We start from the raw sequence: 20462 nt of genomic DNA, 5'->3' as shown, positions 1-20462 counted from the left end.
GCAATCTATGTTACTTAAAAAATACATTCAAACTCAAAGTAGTTGAATACCTAAATTCAGCTTTAATTTAAAGCAAGAAATATAAAAATACAACATGCGTGTATTATTTTGACTATTTGATCGAGTTAAAAAATAAAGGCGTTTCGGATCTTTCGCTCGATATTGTTTGTTATATCACCTAAAGTTATTGTTTACACTTTTAACTCTCATAAACTCAAAATAATTAACTTGGATACGACGTTAGAGCTCAAGCCAGGAGAGCAATTTTAAGCTTCCCAACCGAAAGTATAATAGTTTTAACTTCCGTGAAATTTCCTAACTCCCAATTTTTCTGAATAGTTTTGGTTGTGAATGTGTTAAACCAGCATTATTATCTTCAGTTTTTGTACCACTTTTTACTTTTTCATTAATAAAACAAATCGAGCTTATGTTGATTAAATTATTTCAGAAATGTATTTTGCATTAATTAATTTTAAGATATTATCTTCGATTGATATAAACTGAGAATAGTTACCCCATTAGATAGATATCTATGCTTATTAAAAAAGGCATTCAAACTTAAAGTAATTAAATATCTAAATTCAGCTTTAATTTGAAGCAATTATTATCTTCAGTTTTTGTACTATTTTTTACCTTTTCATTAATAGTACAAATCCAGTTTACGTTTATTAAATTACTTCAGAAATGTATTTTGCATCAATTAATTTTAAGATATTATCTTCGATTGATATAAACTAAGAATAGTTACCCCATTAGATAGCAATCTATGCTTATTAAAAAAGGCATCCAAACTTAAAGTAATTAAATATCTAAATTCAGCTTTAATTTGAAACAATAGGGAAAAAAATACAGCAGGATTGAAATATTTTGGCTATCAGAGATCAAAAATAAAGACATATTCATGATCTTTCGCGTAGATATCGTTTGTTGTATCACCTCAAGTTATTGTTCACACTTTTAACTGTCATAAACTCAAAATAATGAACTTGGATAAGATGTATGAGTTCAAGCCAAGAGAATAATTTTAAGCTTCTCAGTTGGATCATAATCATTTATTTGAATCATTTACATGCAAGAAAAAAAAATGATCCTAGTCCTATTTTTCTCTCTTCTCCTCTTCAAAAATAACCGACCTCCCATAAAAAAAATGCGTTATGATTTCTGGCAAACGTGGATTCAAAACACTGTCCGTGTCTCGCTTACAGTTTACACTGTATCCAAGTTAGCAAGACTGTTCATTAATTAGTTCTAGCCTATTTATAAAACCTGCTTTCAATCTTTTGCCAAGGCAGAGGAAAAGCCAAGATGAGGAAAATGTAAAATGCATTTCAGTAATCACTTATCCTCAACAAATGATGTCATTGCAATAAAAGTAATGTCTTTAAATGTTTTTAGGCGTTAAATTGTAACACAATAACATTTTAAAACATAGCATTGCTTATTTCTTCTTATTATTACAAAATGATTTCGTATCTAAGATTCTCACTCTTTAACTCGGAAACTTGACTTTTAACGTTGTTGTGGATTCACATTTTGAGCCAAATTGTAATAGATCATTTTCTTTCTAAATATAGAATTTTTTTAGAAGGATCTGAATAGCAACGAGAAATTTTTTTTTATGAACCATTATTCATCGTGATGTTTTTTTTAAAAAAAATACTGTCAAATAATACAAGTGTGTTTAAATTATTTCCTACATTTGCAATTTAGTTTCAATTCAATGAAATATTTTAGTTTGTAAATTGCATTGAATTAAAATTTATTTTTTACAGTTTTGGACACACGGTAACATTTACAATGGTATTTATAACAACTGTTTTTAAATGTTTTTGAAGAATTGGAAAATTATTAATTTAATTAACCCATTGCTATTTGAACTGAATTTTTTAATCGGGTAACTCGGGCCGCTTGCAGCCCTCTTACCATTCATTATGAAATTAAAAGCCTTGTGTGTTAAAAACAATTTGTTAATTTAAAAAAATATTACAGTAGAAAAGAAGATGCTGTTTGATGCAGAAGATGAAGTTTTTTGGGTCCATAAAAGTCACATTGTGATATAATAAGTTATTTGAAGAATCCATAATAGATGTCTATAATAAATCATGCAGTTGAATAATAGATGAAGATGAGGAGAAAAAATGATGATCATTTGGAATCAGATTTATTTATATACCAGACAAAGAAGAAAAAACCAAATTTAAAGCTGCTAATAAGTTTTTTCCTAAAGATGATTGTTTTTTTTTTTTAAATTTAGTCGATTAGTTAACCAAATCAAATTCGATGCTCTCTCACATTATCATTTATATTATATATATATATATATATATATATATATATATATATATATATATAGTATTAAACAAAGTACAGACCTGTCAACTTCTCCGGTTTTTATCCGGGGATTTTTCCCGAATATTTAAAGAAGTGTTAGCGGAATTTTTATTTAAGCATTTGATTTAAAAAGATTTTGACCACAATAATGTATAAATAATTGAAAGGTTTTTATAAAATGTCGGAAGCGTAAGCAGAGTTGTATTTCGGTAATGGCGAAATTCTTAAAACCTTTTCTACTTATTATTTAATTGCCTCTTTAAATAAAGTCGTAGAACTCTCTATTATTTCCTTCTAAAATGGACATATAGAAACATATTTTTGCCTTTGCTACCACTTTTTATTTATTCGAAATAAATGCGCGATAAATCTCACTCGTCAATTGATGCCATTGGGTTATAAACGCTTAACCTCTTCGAGACGGGCGAGTCATATACGTATTCTCTGGCTGGCGGCGGTTAGTGTAAAAAGGATAAAACTGGTAGCCAAACTATTTTTGTAGCAGGTTATTTGTGGATGCAGAGATGCCAACTTGCTCCGGACAGCAAACAAATAATTTATAGTGGTAGTTCATTAATTGTGATTCCTGGTTTAATAAATTCAATTTAGTAGATTTTTATCCACCACTATTTCTAAATAATTCGTAGGCTTTTATAATTCACCAATATTTAGTAATTATGTCATGCTATACCCTTTTAAAAGCAAGCAAAAATAGTCAAATATTTGCAAAATTTAGTTGTAGTTATTTACCGTTTTTTTAATTATTTCGGCGTGTCCGGAGCAGTTGGCATCTCTGTGGATAATAATAGTTCACTATATTTAATTCACCACTACTTAGTTCAAATTAAAAATTATATGGTTACGCTTTTAACAGACATGGATTGGATGTGTTAGATTCAGGGATGCCAACTGCTCCGCTCTCTGGAATAGTTTAATAAAGTGGTAGGAAGTTATATAGTGATATTCGTTAAAGAAAGATAGTTACTCCTACTTTTCAATAGAGTAACCAGTAGATAGATGAGATAAGGTTGCATTTAATGTGATACTTATAATTTTTGATATTTAGTGGTGAAAACATTACTTAAAATGAAAAATACTAAACTAAAAGTAACTCAAATTTCGCTACCACTCGAAAATACTATTTTACAAAGCGGAGCAAGTTGGCATCCCTGTAGATTTAAAGCGAAAGCAAAAATGAGCCTGTTAAATTAACCATTCCCATACTTTAAGGTACCGCTTTTTATTTTTTATGATCCTGATTCTTTTTTTGTACGAATACATTTCTGACTCGCCCGTCCCGAAAAGGTTAATGCACGGACTTTTAGAAATGAAAAAAATTAGACGGCATTAATTTTCGTTTGAATTCATTGTACATTTGCACAGCAGTTATTCAGAGCTACTGTATTATTTCAGAGATGCCAACTTGCTCCGGACAGCAAATATATATTTTAAAGTGGTAGTTTATGAATTGTGATTCTTGGTTTAATAAATTCAATTTAGTAGATTTTTATCCGCCACTATTTCTAAATAATTATATGATTTACCACTATGTAGTACTTATGTTATGCTATACCCTTTAAAAAGCAAGCAAAAATAGTCGAATATGTGCAAAATTTACTTTGTAGTTATTTACAGTTTTTTTAAAGTTATTTTAGCGTGTCCGGAGCAGTTGGTATCTCTGTTATTTCCATATAATATTCATGGAAAATACTTTTCCTAGTGGTAGCAAAGTTATTGTACTAATATTTTAATGAACTAGGATTGAAAGAGTTTTATCCACCACTGCATATAAGTAACATTAAATAATAATAAATAGGTCGAGTAGGAGAAAGTTGTTTTTCCTAAGTTCTAATAAGAGAAGGGCATTTTTGAAAATATATTGTGTTATTTTTAAATGTTATTATTATTTCCTCGAGCAAAGTGCATGAACCTCATCCATAGCCAGAACACTAAAATTTTTGAGCAAGCTGCTTCGTTTTATTTCCTATCATTTTAATATCCACGAGCAAAGTTCTCGAACTACTTATTCACAACCACATGGACGGCTGACCTCACAGTGTTGAAACAAACTTTCAAACAAATTCATGACGGATGGGACAGAAGCTGCTTCGCGGCCTACGTGCCCTTTCCAAAGTACTACTATGACTATAATGGTATGTTTAAGTCTTGGGAAATTATTACAAATATTTTTAAATATAATTGCATGCCTACCAACATATATGCTTTTCAAAGCGGTACTTTCCTAATGGTAGTAAAATATCAATTAAAGTCTTGTCTTTCTTTTGGATCTAGGTGCGTGGGCCGCGAAGCGGCCTTTATCCCATTTATCGAGTAGTATTTGTCATTTTGTTTGGTTTTTTTGAGGTTAACACAATGTGGTTGCTGTCAGGGGGATTCAAGCACTTTGCTTGAATAAATAATAATAATGGAAATGAAACGGAGCAGCTTGTTCTAATCTATGTGTGACTTGCGTTTTGGATGCTGGTTGATGGTCAACGTAGGGAAACGCTTGATAGAACTTTCAATATTGTAGTTGTTGAAGCTGATGTTATAGGTGGATCTGTGATAAGAAATTTGTTAAAGCTTTTATTCATTTTGATGATTCTGATATGAGGATTCTGTAGAAAAAACCATACATAAAATACTCGATTCGAAAATCTTGTATGTCAACATCTACTGTGCTCCTTATTTTTATACTTGGTGTAACATTAAAATTATCTATTGCCATATTAGGAAACAATAACAAATCTTAATTTTTTTCTATTCAATTTGGAAAATAGTTTTTATAACAACATTGCAACAAGCCAAATTTTTGATTGCGTAAAAACTCCTTTTTCTAAAAGTTTCAGTTGGTTTCATGTTACCCCAAATTATATTATATATTACCCCTAAACATTACTAAAAATACAATAATATAAAATATATAGAATACGTACCAGACTTCCTCATTTTTTTTAAATTTTATTTTTATGGAACAATTTTTTTCTTGTGGTTTTTCGTGTTTGCACTTTGGTTTTCATGTAGTTTCACAGTAAACCTTTCAATTGATTATTCTGATGAGTTAATTCTATGTGTGTGAGTAAAATAATAAGTCATACTTTTAATACATTTATTATATGGTAATGTTCATTCCTTTTTCCAATAACTACGTGCAATTCAACAGTTCATGAAACTAGGTTATTTGAAATTTCATTAAACTAATTGAAAACTGTAAAAAAACATGCAAGTCACGTTTTTTGCATAGAATTCTGTTCTCTCAAATCAAGCTAATGGGTAGTATGTTTTTGACATTACCAAAATACATATGAATGATAAAATATGACTCCACTGTCATATAGTTACAAATTATTTTAATGCAACTTAGTTATAAAATTTTTCAAATTTCTATAGGTGTATACTTTGCGTTACACTTATTTCATATAGTAGCAAAGTTATAATCCCTTAGGTTCAGTTATAGTTGTAGCAAGCACTTATAGCTATAGTAGTACTTATAGTTATGCAAAAATTATATAGTTATGCTAGCAATTATTGTTATAGTAGCATTTATAGTCAGTATCAACTTTTCTTCAAAATTTTTAAAAAATATCGAGTTATACATTGAAGAGCTAATTCCATTAATTTTCATTTGAATTAGAGATAAAAAGCACAATCCAAATCATTAATCACTGTGCTTTATCTAAGCGCACCTAAAGACGCTTTGGTAACTGCATATTCATCTGGTACTTCAGTTGTTGTTAATTAGTTGTTTCAACTACCATCATTTGTAAAACTTCTGAATTTCACACCCTTCATCAAGGACAAATAATAGGCACTAGATGCATGGGCTACTTAATTTTCAAAATCGTCTGATTTCCTTGGTCAACGGTGTCAATAATAGAGATTGAAAAAAACCTACAAAGGCATTGGCCATGAACGAGCAGGATCTAAGATGGCTCAGCTACATTGTATGTCAAGAACAGTATTGTACGTAGAGATTCCAATTTACACTTTGTAGAATATTTTTTTTTCTAGTGGTAGTGAAATTAATGTAACATTGATTCAAAGTTATTTTTCCCACCACTACATTTAAATAATCCGAAATTTCATACAAAAGGACGCATCTGTCCAATGATATTTCATTTTATTTAATAACAGTCGTTGAATAACCAACCCAATTTTGGATTAGCAACTACCAATGCTCAAGTCCAGAAGACAAGGGAACTCGTGGATCAAGAATTGGGAGAAATTTCCCTTCTTGGAGGACTTTTTGATGGAACTAACCCCTATTTACGTTACAAGGAGAGAGGAAATATGAAAAGCTCCCACTGTTAGCCTGACGGTAAGGAGACTCTAACCCATGATCCGTCAACCACTGGGGATATTTTACGTCAACACTGTGGTCGGTGCGAGTCGGGTGCAGAATTCGAATCGACCATACATCACTGGGATTCGAACTCGGTTCACTTCGCTGGGAGGCGAACGCTCGATCCCCTGCGCCACCACAGCTCATTTAATATTATCGTGGTGATTCTTTTAAAATGTTCACATTAAACAAAACTCTGCAACTTTAAAAAATGTTTTACCAAAAGTGATTCACTTAGCAGTCCTGTTACTTGTGGCTAGAGAAGCCACACATTAACTGATATTACTAGCTAGTGAATCAGGGTGCTAGTGAATCGTACAGTCAACAACGGACCGTATAACGCTTCTTTTACCGTATGGGCCTCGGGAGCCGTAAAGTCTAATTCGTTATTAACTTGTTATTCATTAACCCTTAGTATTGAAGTCGTTTAAATCCCTTGGTTCTAAAATTGGGAAAAAATGCCCAATTCATCACCAAAATTTCATCACCAAAATTTCTTATTTCGGTAGTAGTTCACATACATGCAATTTTAAAGCTCATATTCTTTTGATGTTCTTTTGATTTTGGTCGATTCAAATTTTCTCTGAGTAAATGAAAAAAACACATTTCTCAAAGTCTCAAGCCATGACCTTTCAATTTGTGTCAACAGTTTTGTCATGTAAATTCTTCCAAAACATTTCAGTTTCTTGCGACTTAAAGATCAAGTTTAACGTCACGCCAAATATTCACGACTCATTTGTTTTTTGTTAGGTACTACTCCATGGCATGTATTCATTACATTTGTCGTCCACTATTGGTGCTAGTAGTTACTGACAGTCAAAGTATAAGAAAGTGTATTTAAAAAAAAAAAAAATTCTTGAATTACGTTTGACATTCGATGTAAAGGTTCACTGAAAGTATACATTTCTTAATAATTAGTTGGGAGGTAGTAAAACATAAAATAATTGTCAGTGCCGTGAATCACTCGTTACGCAAAAAGTATTTTTATTTGTACATCGATATGTTTTTGTTTTCAACATTCCAGAGGATCATCGGTTTTAAACCCTAAGTTCATAAAAAAAAATAAAAAAAAGTTTCGGCTTTAAAAAAAAACACGTGCTCAATAGTTTTACATGAAAACCATGTCATTGGGTTTTATTTTAGTTAGCATAAAAGTATATTTTCGAATGAAAGTTCTTCTATAGTTCAAATATCTTTCTCTTCGTATTAAGGGGAAATCTTAGAGAACAACAAAAACGGTTATTGTTTAAAAATTATTTCATAAAAATTTATTTCAACTGGATTATATAAAATTATTTGAAAGTTTCATAAAATATTTACAAATTATTTAAAATATTGAACTATGTAACCAGAATAACAATAACGCACTTGAAATTCGTAAAAAAGTTTATTTATTAACTGAATCAATATTCAATAAGTGCTCTAAATGTTCCAAACGTACTGGGAACTAGCTATATTAAATAACTGAAAAAAGTTCCATTTGCTAATTATTTTGGTATTTCTAAATTTCATGTATAATTTAATTCATTTTTTTTAAATAATATTTTAAAAATAAACTTTCATGTTTAAAATTTGCGCTTCTTTGGCGAATGAGTTGGCGCTAGTAAACGAAACTACTATTCTTAAAAGCCGGTAGTTTTGATTGAGCGCGAGTAGGCAGGCTCTGGTAAAATTACACTGGAAGGTTTTTCTTTCTCTCAGTGCTTGAGAATAGCGATGTTTGAAGGATGCAAAGAAACAGGTAAAAAAAGTTTCGCGTTCGTTAAGTTTTTCCGCGTGTTCCCTCTGTCATGACGACATTCGAGTTTTTGACATTTTTCTAAGACTTGGAATGCACATGTGACGAATGAAGAACTCAAGGGGCAATGTCGTTTTGACAGCCCATGGGAGGTCGAATCCCCTAATGTTACTCTCTTCATCAACTGCTTATAATCTTCTAATGTCAATTAATTGGTTGATTTTAAGCGCTTTCATATCTTTTGGACAGTGGTAAGTTATTATTTTTTCTAAAAAAATAAATTCAAAAACTTGAGATATCGAAAAATCACTTATATTTTTGGGTTTTTTAAAATGTTGTGGTTGAATAATACAACGAATTTCAATTTATTCTTATAAGTCTTTAACCCCTTGGGGACGGGTGATTCAGGAAAGCATTCGTACAAAATCAGAATCAAGTTGTAATTAAATAAAAAACGGTAACTTAAATGTAGTCGTTGCTAATTTGACAGACTTACTTTGCTTTTACTTTAATTATTGTTAGTTTAATCATATATATAATCAATGTCAATTCAAAGTATAACTATATAGTTTTATTTTGAACAAAGTAATGGTGAATTAAATAAATGAAACAATTATAACTCCGCCCACAAATAAACTTCTAAAGAAATACTTTGATTACCAGTTTTATCTTCTTTACCCTGCTTCATACGGTTTTATGCTGACACGTATTTGTGACAGTCGGCGCGAAAGGGTTAAGTGAAGTGATTTCAATGGGAAAATATTTTCTGAGCAGCTGCTAGACTTTTTTTTTATACATTCTATATTTTATTTTTTCTTATTCATCAAAATATATCTTGCATATCTTATATTGTATATCTAATATTCAATAGTTAAGCTATTTAATAAGGATAGTTTAGGTTTTTAATCATAAATGTCTTATGCCAATATAGTCTATAGATGAAATTTATACAATCTATATGTATACTGTATAAATACAGTATATGGAGAAATATGTATTCTACAATTGCAGAATCTCCCGATTTTGTGGACAGAATTTTTTTTATTTATAAAGTGGTAAAATACTATTTTTATTTTAGATTAAAAAATTAGATTTATATTGACTTATTTGACTACCACTACTTAATTTAAATAGCTATTTAAACTCCAAACAATTCTTAGCAATAATATAACAGCCACCACATAGACTGCTAACCTTTAAGTTCTGCCGCAAATATAAAAGAAACATGATGGATGGGATAGGGGCTGCTGCACGGCCCAGGTGTCCAGCTCAAATTTCAAGACAAGACAAGTTAACAATTATATTTGCTAGGTTAAAGAATTCTGCCTACAATATTAAATAGGTGTACCGTTACAAGGAGTTTTAATAAGAAAGTGTGGTATATTAATTTATTTTCCTCACTTTTATTGCTATTTACACATGGGGCATGTTAACTCTTTAACTTTGAGAAAAAGTTCTTTCTTTCGAAAAGGCAAAAATTACTAACTAAATTATTTCATTCTCGGCATTGTTTTTTGAAAATTAAAACATTAGTGTACGAAGTATTATGAACATAAATAACTTTGCACCATTTTAACAACAGAATGTATTTTTCACTGAAGTAGGCAATTAATAGTGTATTTTTATTGAAAGATTGATTTTGTACCTAATAAAAATTGCGCTAATTAAAGTTTAGTTATAAAATGAAAATTTGTCTCAGGGCTGTTATTTTTCCGGAGCAGATAAAATACTGGTAGGAAGAGCATTCCACTTTCACCTTTTCAGGAAAAGTTACTTTTCATGACTTCCACTTTTTTTTCGTAATATTTATTTCCGTATACTTTTTTAGTATACATACCTTCCAACTTATGAAGATTTTGAAAATAATTTTTTTCTAGTGGTAGCGAACCAAAGTAGAAATTTTTAAAGCAAATAGATCTCTCATAAAACTTTTATCAGAACTTAAGAATCTAGCCATATGGCCTGCACTTTAATAAGTAATAGTGGACAAGTTACGTTAAAATTAATTTTTTTAAATTATTAAGACATTAATTTTGCTACCGTCTGAAAAGAAGATTTCTGAAACTACGGAAATTCCGTAGCAGTTGGAGGGTATGAGTATATTTCTCTAATATTATTACTTTTTCTTGATATTTCCTCTTCTTAATATTCCATACATTCACTTGGTAAATATTTGTGAACAAACTAAACTGCATGTTATTAAGTAGTAAATTGTTAATAATGTTACTTCTCCTGATTGAAAGCGTGATATTTTTATTATCAGTTTTTTGTCTTTACCGGTTGTGTAATCAGGGCTCATATACACCTGGAAAAATTGAAAAAAAAATGGTATTAATATTAATATTATTTTTTCAATGTTATTATGTTCGCAGCTACCAAAATATTTTACTTGTTATGGCTGTTACCCATTTGTTGAATCTCAAACAAAGTAGTTTTCCAACGGGCCATAAAACTTTTTAATGTTGGTAAATTTGCGAAATGCTAGTAGCAATCACTTATTTTAAGACATCACTTTAATGTCTATATCATCAAGGTATAATTATTATTTTACAAAATAACTTAGGTATTTTGTATATCAAAATAACTTAGGTATATTAGGGGGATGGTAAGAAATAAATATAAAAACAATATTGGTTGCTTCATTTTCGTTAAAATTTTCAACAATTTTAAGGCCTGTGGGAATCTTGCCAAGGAATTATATTTTTTAATGCTAAAACTGACCTTTTTCTATGTACGTTTTTTCAACAACTAAACAAGATATTGCTTTAGTTTTTTTCACAGAATATTTACGTATACATGCTTATACTGTGATAACTGTTAATACATATAGTTGACCGAAATTTTTAAAAAAAATTATGAGCTGCGAATTTTTAATTTTTTAAAAAGTTTCATCAAAAATCTTTCATAACTCGAAAAATATTCCTGTTAACGCTAAAGGATTCCGCATGCAACTAACTGACAAAATCTCAAATGTTCCCAAAAAATTTCAAAGCGATATCATAAATAGTTTCGTAGAAAAGGTACCTCGAAAAGGGTCAGTTTCAGCATTATTGATATATGCCCAACCGACTTCCCTTTAGTGGTTGCTAACACAATCAAATACCCAGTTAATTATAACATTAATGCAGTGCCACCGTTACATAACAACACTTTTCACATATTTTCAACCAGAACAGTCTGGCTTACCCTGTTAACAGAGTTGCAAACCTTGACTTTTCATCGCCCGCATTCCTTTATAACCGTCATTGAACAGGCGACTCAATTTTTGGGTTAACAATTACTAATGTTAAAACGCTTGGCCTTGTAATTTTGAACCCAATCCAGAAGACAAGTCCTGGATCAAGTATTGGAAGAAATTTGCCCTCGTGGAGAACTTTTTGATGGAACTAACCCGCATTTGCGTTTCATGAAGGAAGAAACCTCGAAAACCTCTCACGGTTAGCCTGGTGATAAGGGGATTCTAACCCATCATCCATCTACCACTGAGGATAGTGAGGACGTCAGCACTGTGGTCGGTGAGAGCTTGTTGCGGAATTCGTATCGACTAGCCATCGCTGCGATTTGAACCCAGTTTATGTCATTGAAAGGCAAACACTCTATCCCCTAAGCTACCAGGGGTTCCCATACCTTTACCTGCATAATTAGGCGACTTAAGTATGAGCCCACTGTGTAAAAAGTAGCAATGTATCAGCGATGCCAACTTGCTCCACTTTGTGGAAATAGTTTTGAATATAAAATGTTTGCATGGAATTTTGAGTTAGAAGATTTGATTTAAAGTTATGTTGCCCACCACTACATTTAAATTAATCAGATATCCATGTAACAAGTCACTTAGCTCCCATTTATTCGTGGAGAGCCTTTTATAATATTGGCGAAGAGAAACAAATTTATGTAAATTTTACTTTTTATATTGTCTACCGTTACTTAAAATATTTTGCCGAAAGCGGAGCAGTTGGCATTACTGATATATGCAGAGTTGCCAACTTGCTACTCTTTGTAAAGGAGTACTTTTTGGTGGTCACCTAATTGAAAACAGAGCTCGAAAAAACTCAGAAATTTTACCCGTCCCCGAGATGAATCAAATATGACGTTTGCCAGTTCCACAATCATGCCAATGATTTTTAGAGGTTTCTGCACAGAAATCTGAAGGGGGTTTTCCATTTAGGTAGATGTTTATAATTGCCTTTAACGCTTCATGTTTAATAACAGTACATAATGTGTTCTTTTGTAAGTTCATCGCTGAAAAGCCTATTTTAACCGCTACAGTACTCCCAGACAGAGAAAACATCAATTCCACCATACGCTGTATGTTGCTGTATTGTGGGTCATTTTGCTGCATTAGGTCTTTATAAATAGCTTGGGATAGGAGGGCTGAAGTTTTCTGGTGTTTAACGATGTTATGTATCTTAAATTTTAATGACGCCCATTAAAATTTGATATATATTCCAACAAAAATTTAAAATTTATCACGAACATTAACGGGAAAAGGGCCGTCCGCGCGGACGTCGGATTCGAGAAATTCGTTGTCCGCGAGGAATTTTTGACCGCCGAGGACGGGTGGTTTTTCGAGCCCTGATAAAAATATTTTTGTAAACTTTATTATTGTTCATTATAAGCAGGGATGCCACGAGCGACAAGCAATGTTAAAAGTGGTAGAATCTTATTTTATTTTTGCTTATTTATTATCTCTGTAATTATTCAATTATAACTACTATAACTTTCATTTCAAATTATTCATACTTAAAACAAAGACAATGTTTCCACCCACTGACAATGGAGATCTCTTCCTTCCCTTCTTTTCCACAACTTATGCCTTATAACCAAAGAATGTAACCAAAAAAATGCCTTTTAACCAAAGAATATAACCAAAGATATGCCTTATAACCAAAGATATTCTTTGTTTTAACTATATGCCTTGTTACATGTCTGCCCAGTATTGATGAATCGGTTTGTGGCTCTTCACGCTAAATATAAAGTTACACTCAATATCCAGCTTCCAGTATGTTTACACTCACTTTTAATAGTATGTTAAAAAAATATGCTAAAATAGTTGCTAAGTATAATATCTTTTAATAAAGGTTTTAATTTTATTAGTCACCACCATATTTTGAATTTTTTGTCGCCCGTTTTATGTAACCCTGTCAACCCGTTTTATGTAACCCTGTTTTAGGCAACCCTGTTTTATGTAATTTTAGGAAAATAGCCAGTGGCAACTGTCCTAGCCATCCTAACCGTTTTTAAAAAAAGGTAATTTTAACAGAATACTAACAAAAATTTTCAATATCGAGGTTGTATTTTCTTGATCCCTGTAAGGGATTTATTTTGATAATTTGTAATGTTATATAATGGCCATTGTTTCGAATCTTTACGAATTATTGTTAAATAAATACATTTTTTACTACGATTTTTGTTAATTTCCTGGAGAATCATTTTGTTTCATCCATTTATTATCACCCAAAAAGAACAATAATGAAGATATTTTCCACCATATGATAAGAATGGTGACCACCAGCATCACCACCACACCAATATTTTCTCCTTTTTGTAAATTTGGTATTAAATGCAAAACTCGATATAAGATCATATCTGTATTGCAAATAACTATAGAGTAAAGCTTATATTAATCTGCTGAACTACTCAATTATCAACTGAGTAGACAGAAAGAATAAAGATGGAGGTTTTTTTATTAGCAATCAAATTAGTTAAATAGTATTAAGTTACATTACAAAAAATTATAAAAGATGATTTCGTAACAATTAGTTCTTTCCTGGAATTTAGTGGTAATTTTAATTGTTTATTGATCGGAGTCAAGTTTACGGGAAAGACCAGAATCAAAATTGGAATCGAACATTTCAACAGACTCCACAGCTCTGATCAACGCTACAAAATTAAACAAAACTAAAAGACATGTACCGACACAATTAATAAAGTTAAAATGTTTCAATTTTTTTAATTCATAGCATACCTGCCAACTCTTCCGGATTTTCCGGAAGATTTTATTTTTATATTTAAAGTGGTAGTAAATATATACTTTTTTTCTTTTATAAACTTAATTTTTAAATGATTTTGATCACCACTATTCTTACAAAAATTAAGCACATATATTAATATGCGTTACTATCATGGTTGTCAACTTAAGTTTTCTCAAATACAATGTATTTGTTTGCTTAAAATTGAAGTTTTAATTCCATTGTAATACCACTGGGAAAAATGATAATGGAAAGGATTAAAAGTTGGCAGGTATGCAGAGATGCCAACTTGCTCCGGACAGCAACTATATATTTTAAAGTGGTAGTTTAGGAATTGTGATTCTTGGTTTAATAAATTGAGTTTGGTAGATTTTTATCCACCACTATTTCTAAATAATTCGTAGGCTTATATAATTCACCACTTTTAAATATTCATGTCATGCTCTACCTTTTAAAAAGCAAGCAAAAATAGTCAAATATTTGCAAAACTTAATTTATAGTTATTTACCGTTTTTTAAATTATTTTTACTTGTCCGGAGCAGTTGGCATCTCTGGGTATGTCATAGCCTTTGACGATGGCTTTATGTTATTGAATTAGGACCATATAGCACAATAGTACCTATTGGAAACAGCACCAATTTCCATAATACCAGTAAAGATAATTAATTACTAAATTTAATTAACACGTTGAATGCCACGCTAATTTTACATTGCTTGCTAGTCTGGTCACACGCGGGGTGAAAGCGAGACGGAAAAGAGGAAAGGCTGGTAGTAAAACCATTTCAGTTACAACTAGTTTTCGGGAGGAGTTAGCTTATTCTTTTTAAAACTATTCAACAATATCTACTTTATCCTTGAAGAATAAGCAGTTTTATATATAGACTAAAATTATAAAAGAAATCTTGATAGTTACAGATATTTTATTTCTCTCTCTCAAAAAAAAAAAAATGCTAAAATGAAATGCTTTTCGTACCAGTTTTTGCACTTTTCCGTCTTGCTATGTAAGGGCTTTTAGCCATGGTCACACGGTAAATAACTACAAACTAAATTTTTAAATATAGACAGATTTTGCTAGTTTATAAAAGGTTTAGCATGACAAATCTGAAAAAATTGGGGAACTACATATGTCAACGAATTGTTTAAAAATAGTGGTAGATAAAAATCTACTAAATTTAATTTTTTAAACCAAGAATCACAATAATTAATTATTTATTATATATCGAATAATTTTTCTGCAATTCCATAATAATAGTGTAAATTTTATAGTTCTATATCATGTTATACGTTGTCAGCCAGCTGGTTTTCGAGGCCTATGTGAACGCATCGCTGAAAGCCCCTATATAGCAAGACGGAAAGGAGAAAAAACTGGTACGAAAGATATTTCAGTCTAGCACTTTTTCGAGAAAAATAAAATATCTGTAACTACCAAGATTTATTTTATAATTTTACCATATATATATAACTGCTTCTTTTTCAAAATGAAGTAGATATTGTTGAATAATTTTAAAAAGTAAACTAAAAGTAATAAGTAAACTCCTCCCTAAAACTAACTATAACTGAAATGGTTTTACTACCAGCTTTTCCTATTTTCCGTCTCGCGTTCACCCCTGTGTGAAAGGTCAGTGTCAGCAAGCGGTGGCAGACGCAGCCTAAATGTAATTTCAGTGTCAGCCACCCGTGGTTGACGCAGCCTGAATGTAATTTCAGTGTCAGCCACCGGTGGTTGACGCGGCCTAAATGGAAAGTCCAGTGTCAGCCACCGATGGCTGACGCAGCACTCACCGTGTTAAGCATTATCGGTGACAATAAAACATAGAGATTTGTTTCACTTTGTAAACTCATCAGTTGATTTTGCTTTATTGAATATATCTTATTTTTAATTCAATTACCGTTGATTTTAAATCATTTAGCTCTATAAAAACGCGTTTTAAAGCCATTATTATAAACAAAATAATCTTGTGGTTTCAGATAACTTTAAAAAGACAAACTCAGTGACGTATCACCAATTCACATGCTGTCTAAAGTGATGACTGAGTTTGTGAAAAATAATTAAGCATTAACCCTTTCGCGCCGACTGTCACAAATACGTGACAGCAAGAAACCGTATAAATGAGGGTAAGAAGATAAAACTGGTAATCAAAGTATTTCTTTAGCAATTTATTTGTGGGCGGAGTTATAATTTTCTGATTTATTTAATTCACCATTACTTTGTTCAAAATAAAACTATTTAGTTATACTTTGAATTAACATTGATTATATATATGATTAAACTAACAATAATTAAAATAAAAGCAAAGTAAGTCTGTCAAATTAGTAACGACTACATTTAAGTTACCGTTTTTAATTTAATTGCAACTTGATTCTGATTTTGCACAAATGCTTTTCTGAATCACCCGTCCCCAAGGGGTTAAAGAACGTGCAATAAAATCTTAAACAGAATCGTCTGCAGTTTCAGTTATAACAATGACTAATCTTATTCTAATGCGAAAAAATAATTTTTCAAGCATCTCTCCCGAACCGACTAATAAAATTTTTTAAACGAATTTTAGAATCGGGGGTTGAAACCACTTTTTGTAGTCAATGTCCAAATTTCAAAGCTCCAGCACCAGCAAAATAGTGTTCTGTGACAAGGACAGAGAAAAATACCGAATCAACACAAAAGAAAAGTTGAAAATAACTAATCATTAGTAAAAAAAAAATTACAAGATAAATTTGAATTGGGCGAATATTTAAATTTTTTTGTAATAAAACCAAGAATGTGTAATTTTTTTAAATATTATATTTATCATACAAAGGGTAAACTGAATATCTTAAAAATAATGTTTGAGTTTTTTGAAAACTTCATTATTGTATAATGTTTAAAACAAATAAATTAGTCTCGTCTTAATTTACTTAAGTAAGACGAGACTAAGTTATACAATATTAATTTATTAGAATCCTCTTTTTTATTTAAATGCTAAGCGGCAACTCACACATACGCTCTTTAATACGTGATCCATTGCTTCGATCCATTACAACGACCTATGCATGAAGTTTTGCTTGTTATTTTATAGACACAATGTTGTCTTAACCATAGAGTTGAAATACTGGGTAGAGAGAGTAGAATAACCCCCGACCCGTGGACAAGATAAAGTCACGTGACTGTAGCCCAAACTTGCCGTTCACTGAGACCGCTTCGATTCCCGTCCATTCGTTTAGCATTGCGATCGTCTGATGCAATTAACTGTCTGTCTTTTTAATTCAGAAATAAGAATGGTACAAAAGTCCTGAGCATTTTGCTGCACGGAGAAGCTTTCTAGGGACTGTCCGATAACTTTTTACAAGAAAGGGCGACATTTTTTTTCACTTTTTGTATTTAAAAATTTATTTTAAAATTTTTCCGATACTCAGTCATGCTCTGATAATCATGTTTTATTTGCTTTAATAATCAATTACGCTCGTTTTTGCTCACTTTTTTTGCATTTAACATAAGTTTTTATTGTTTCTTAAACTTTAAACTTAAAATGTTTAAGTATATTTCAATATATATTCTATTTTTAGCTGAAATAGCTGCAAAGCTTTGTTGGCTTCCTTGGCGAGATACTTTAGCGCCAAGGAACAGTTGAGTAAACTTTCGGTTTTGTTTAGTTCTCTTTAAATGTCGATATCATTTCTGTATATTCTGAAGATTTTGTATATCTTTACCTCTTGATTACTAAAACCCAATATTTATCTTGTTCTAAAATGTTTCCTTTAAATATATATATTTAAATAAAAAGTATGGTACATAAGAAGTTGTGTTTTTTAAATTACATAGGAATGCTTAAAAACCAAATTATTTGTATATTCTTATATGTTTGATGAATAATTAAATTCTATGAAATATTTTTAGTATTTAAATATAAAATAGTGTATAGTAGTTTTAGTGTTAATTTTTAATAAAATTATATAATTCTGTTACTATACATAAAATGAATACAAATTATGTACTATTTAGAAAATAAATTAAGGTATATTTAATCTAATCATTAAGTACTTGTTTATCTTCTTTTTATTTAAAAATAGTTGCTTTATTGGAAATACTTTATTTTACTAGTATATTAAAGCATAGAATTAGTTTGATTTAGTGCAATAAATTTAGAAAACATAACATAGAAGTGGATAAGTTGTATAGGAGTAAATTAGTGCAGTAAATTAGCGCATGTTATGCATTGGTATGGAATAAACTGCTCAGACGGCCAAGGCTAACAGCTGGCTGTGGTGCAAAGATTTAGCATCGTGAACCTTTCTTGTAAAATTTCAACTGTTTTTACCTTTATCTAGATTGCATATATTTAATTTGCAGCTGGCTAAAAGATATAGTTTTAAATGCACTTACTATTTTTAAGAAAATTACATTTTTTATGGATGGGCATTGTAATTTTCTTAATGTCCATAAAATGATTATGGTTCTTTTATTTGTAAAGTAAAATATTTTTAACTGCTACTTTTTAAGATACTGGTTTTCTGTATAAAAATTATTAAATATACATTGACCTATAATAGTTGCATAAATTTACCTCATAAAAAGTTGCATAAATTGCAATTTCTATCACAAATAAAAGTAAGATATTTTAATTATAAGTTCGTCATTAGTTTCGATCTACATTTAGTACAAAGTAAAAATTCTAATTGCTTTCTCTTTTATTTAAGTATTTTTTGTTTAAATTTCGAAAGCTTTTCTACTAGTCTCTTTGTGTGTACAATTTAAACTTCCTAGTAATTTATGGAATTAGATTGTACATGAAATACAAAGTAAAATTTCTAATTAAACTCTTTTATTATTTTCTTTGATTAGTTTAATGCTTTTAATCTTATATTTTTCTCTATTCGGAGCTGAAAACTTTTATATTAGAATAAATATTTTATTTCATATTTAGACAAATTGTTGAGTATTAAGTTAAAATGCAACAGCAGTTTATTTTTGAAAATATCTATTTTAAGTGTCAGGAAAAAAAGAAGTCAAAATTCTAAATTAATAATGTAAATAATCTTTATTGTATAAATAATTTAATGTATTCAATATATAAATAAAATTCTAAACGTAATTAAATTTAATCAAAAATATGTTTTCTAACTAATCTGTTCTACTAAAAACGGGTTTTATTTTCCCCGAAGCTATTTTTCCCGAAATTTGATATTACCTCTCGAGCAGTCTTTTGGTGAGCATAAATAAAAATGATAAAGGTGTTGCAACATTAACGTTATTTCTAAGCATCGAACTTTTTTCAGACAATCTGTTTAATTTTACAATTTGTTTTATCTAACAGTGATAAAACTTTTAAAACGTAAAGATTAAATTAATTTTTTAAACGAACTTGTGTTTCATTAAAAAAGAAGGACAACATTTTCAAATTCACATTTTAAGCCCTGGTAGATTTAAAAAAAATCCTGATTTTTGTATCGAAGTTATTATTTTTTTTTTAAAAATAACAATAGTTATTACAATATATATTAGTAATTTTTTTTTAAATAGGTTTTTGCAATAAAAACATTTAAAAAAAAATTTCTGAATATAGTAATAAATATAAGTGATGCAGAATATCGTTTTTTATTTTTATATAATGAATAAATTTTAAGGAATAGTGTTAAGGGTACAGACGAGAACTACTGAATTTTTTTAAATAAAGGCAGTACTTTAATTAAAGATTATTTGTTAAGAGAAAAAAAACTCATGTTTTAAAAACCCATTTAATAATATTAAAGAAATATGATTAACGAAAATATTTTTTTTCTCTCTTTCAAATGCTCCGATTATTTGCGCATCGGTAATATCGAAATAAAGCTGTTTAAAAACTTAGTGCGCCAACATTTGTGATACTGCGCCAAGTATTGCACTCTTTCCATCACGTGATTGTAACTCTTTTCTTGCTATCTGTGGCGTGTCTTTTCGGAAGGAATAAAGCGGACTTGGTTCCTCTACCTACTATATCAACTCTATGGTCTTAACACGTTCACGCCGGGAAAAGTGAAAATACTGGTACGGGAAAAGAGAAAATACTGGTCGAAGAACTATTTCAATATTAGATAATATTCGGGAGGAGTTAATCTATTCTTAACAATA

General features: G+C 30.2%; 1 protein-coding gene across 3 annotated transcripts in view; it reads left to right on the top strand.

Moving 5' to 3' along the window:
* Positions 1–8318: 8318 nt before the first annotated feature.
* LOC107442621 (gamma-aminobutyric acid receptor subunit alpha-6) overlaps positions 8319–20462 on the top strand; it is a 66533-nt gene continuing 54389 nt past the window's right edge. For 2 of the 3 annotated variants that reach the window (XM_043041826.3, XM_016056233.4), the window contains exon 1: positions 8324–8662. In XM_043041826.3, coding sequence (XP_042897760.1) covers positions 8520–8662 — 143 coding nt within the window. In that variant the 5' untranslated portion in view covers positions 8324–8519. Of the gene's footprint in view, positions 8663–20462 lie in introns of all 3 variants that reach the window. The other variant, XM_043041827.3, reaches the window with a different exon arrangement.

Source organism: Parasteatoda tepidariorum, chromosome 12 (assembly GCF_982258835.1).
Source record: "Parasteatoda tepidariorum strain Cologne lab strain chromosome 12, Ptep-v5.0, whole genome shotgun sequence".
In the NCBI taxonomy this organism is placed as follows: Eukaryota; Metazoa; Arthropoda; class Arachnida; order Araneae; family Theridiidae; genus Parasteatoda; species Parasteatoda tepidariorum.
This window is presented reverse-complemented; position numbering and strand designations above follow the sequence as displayed.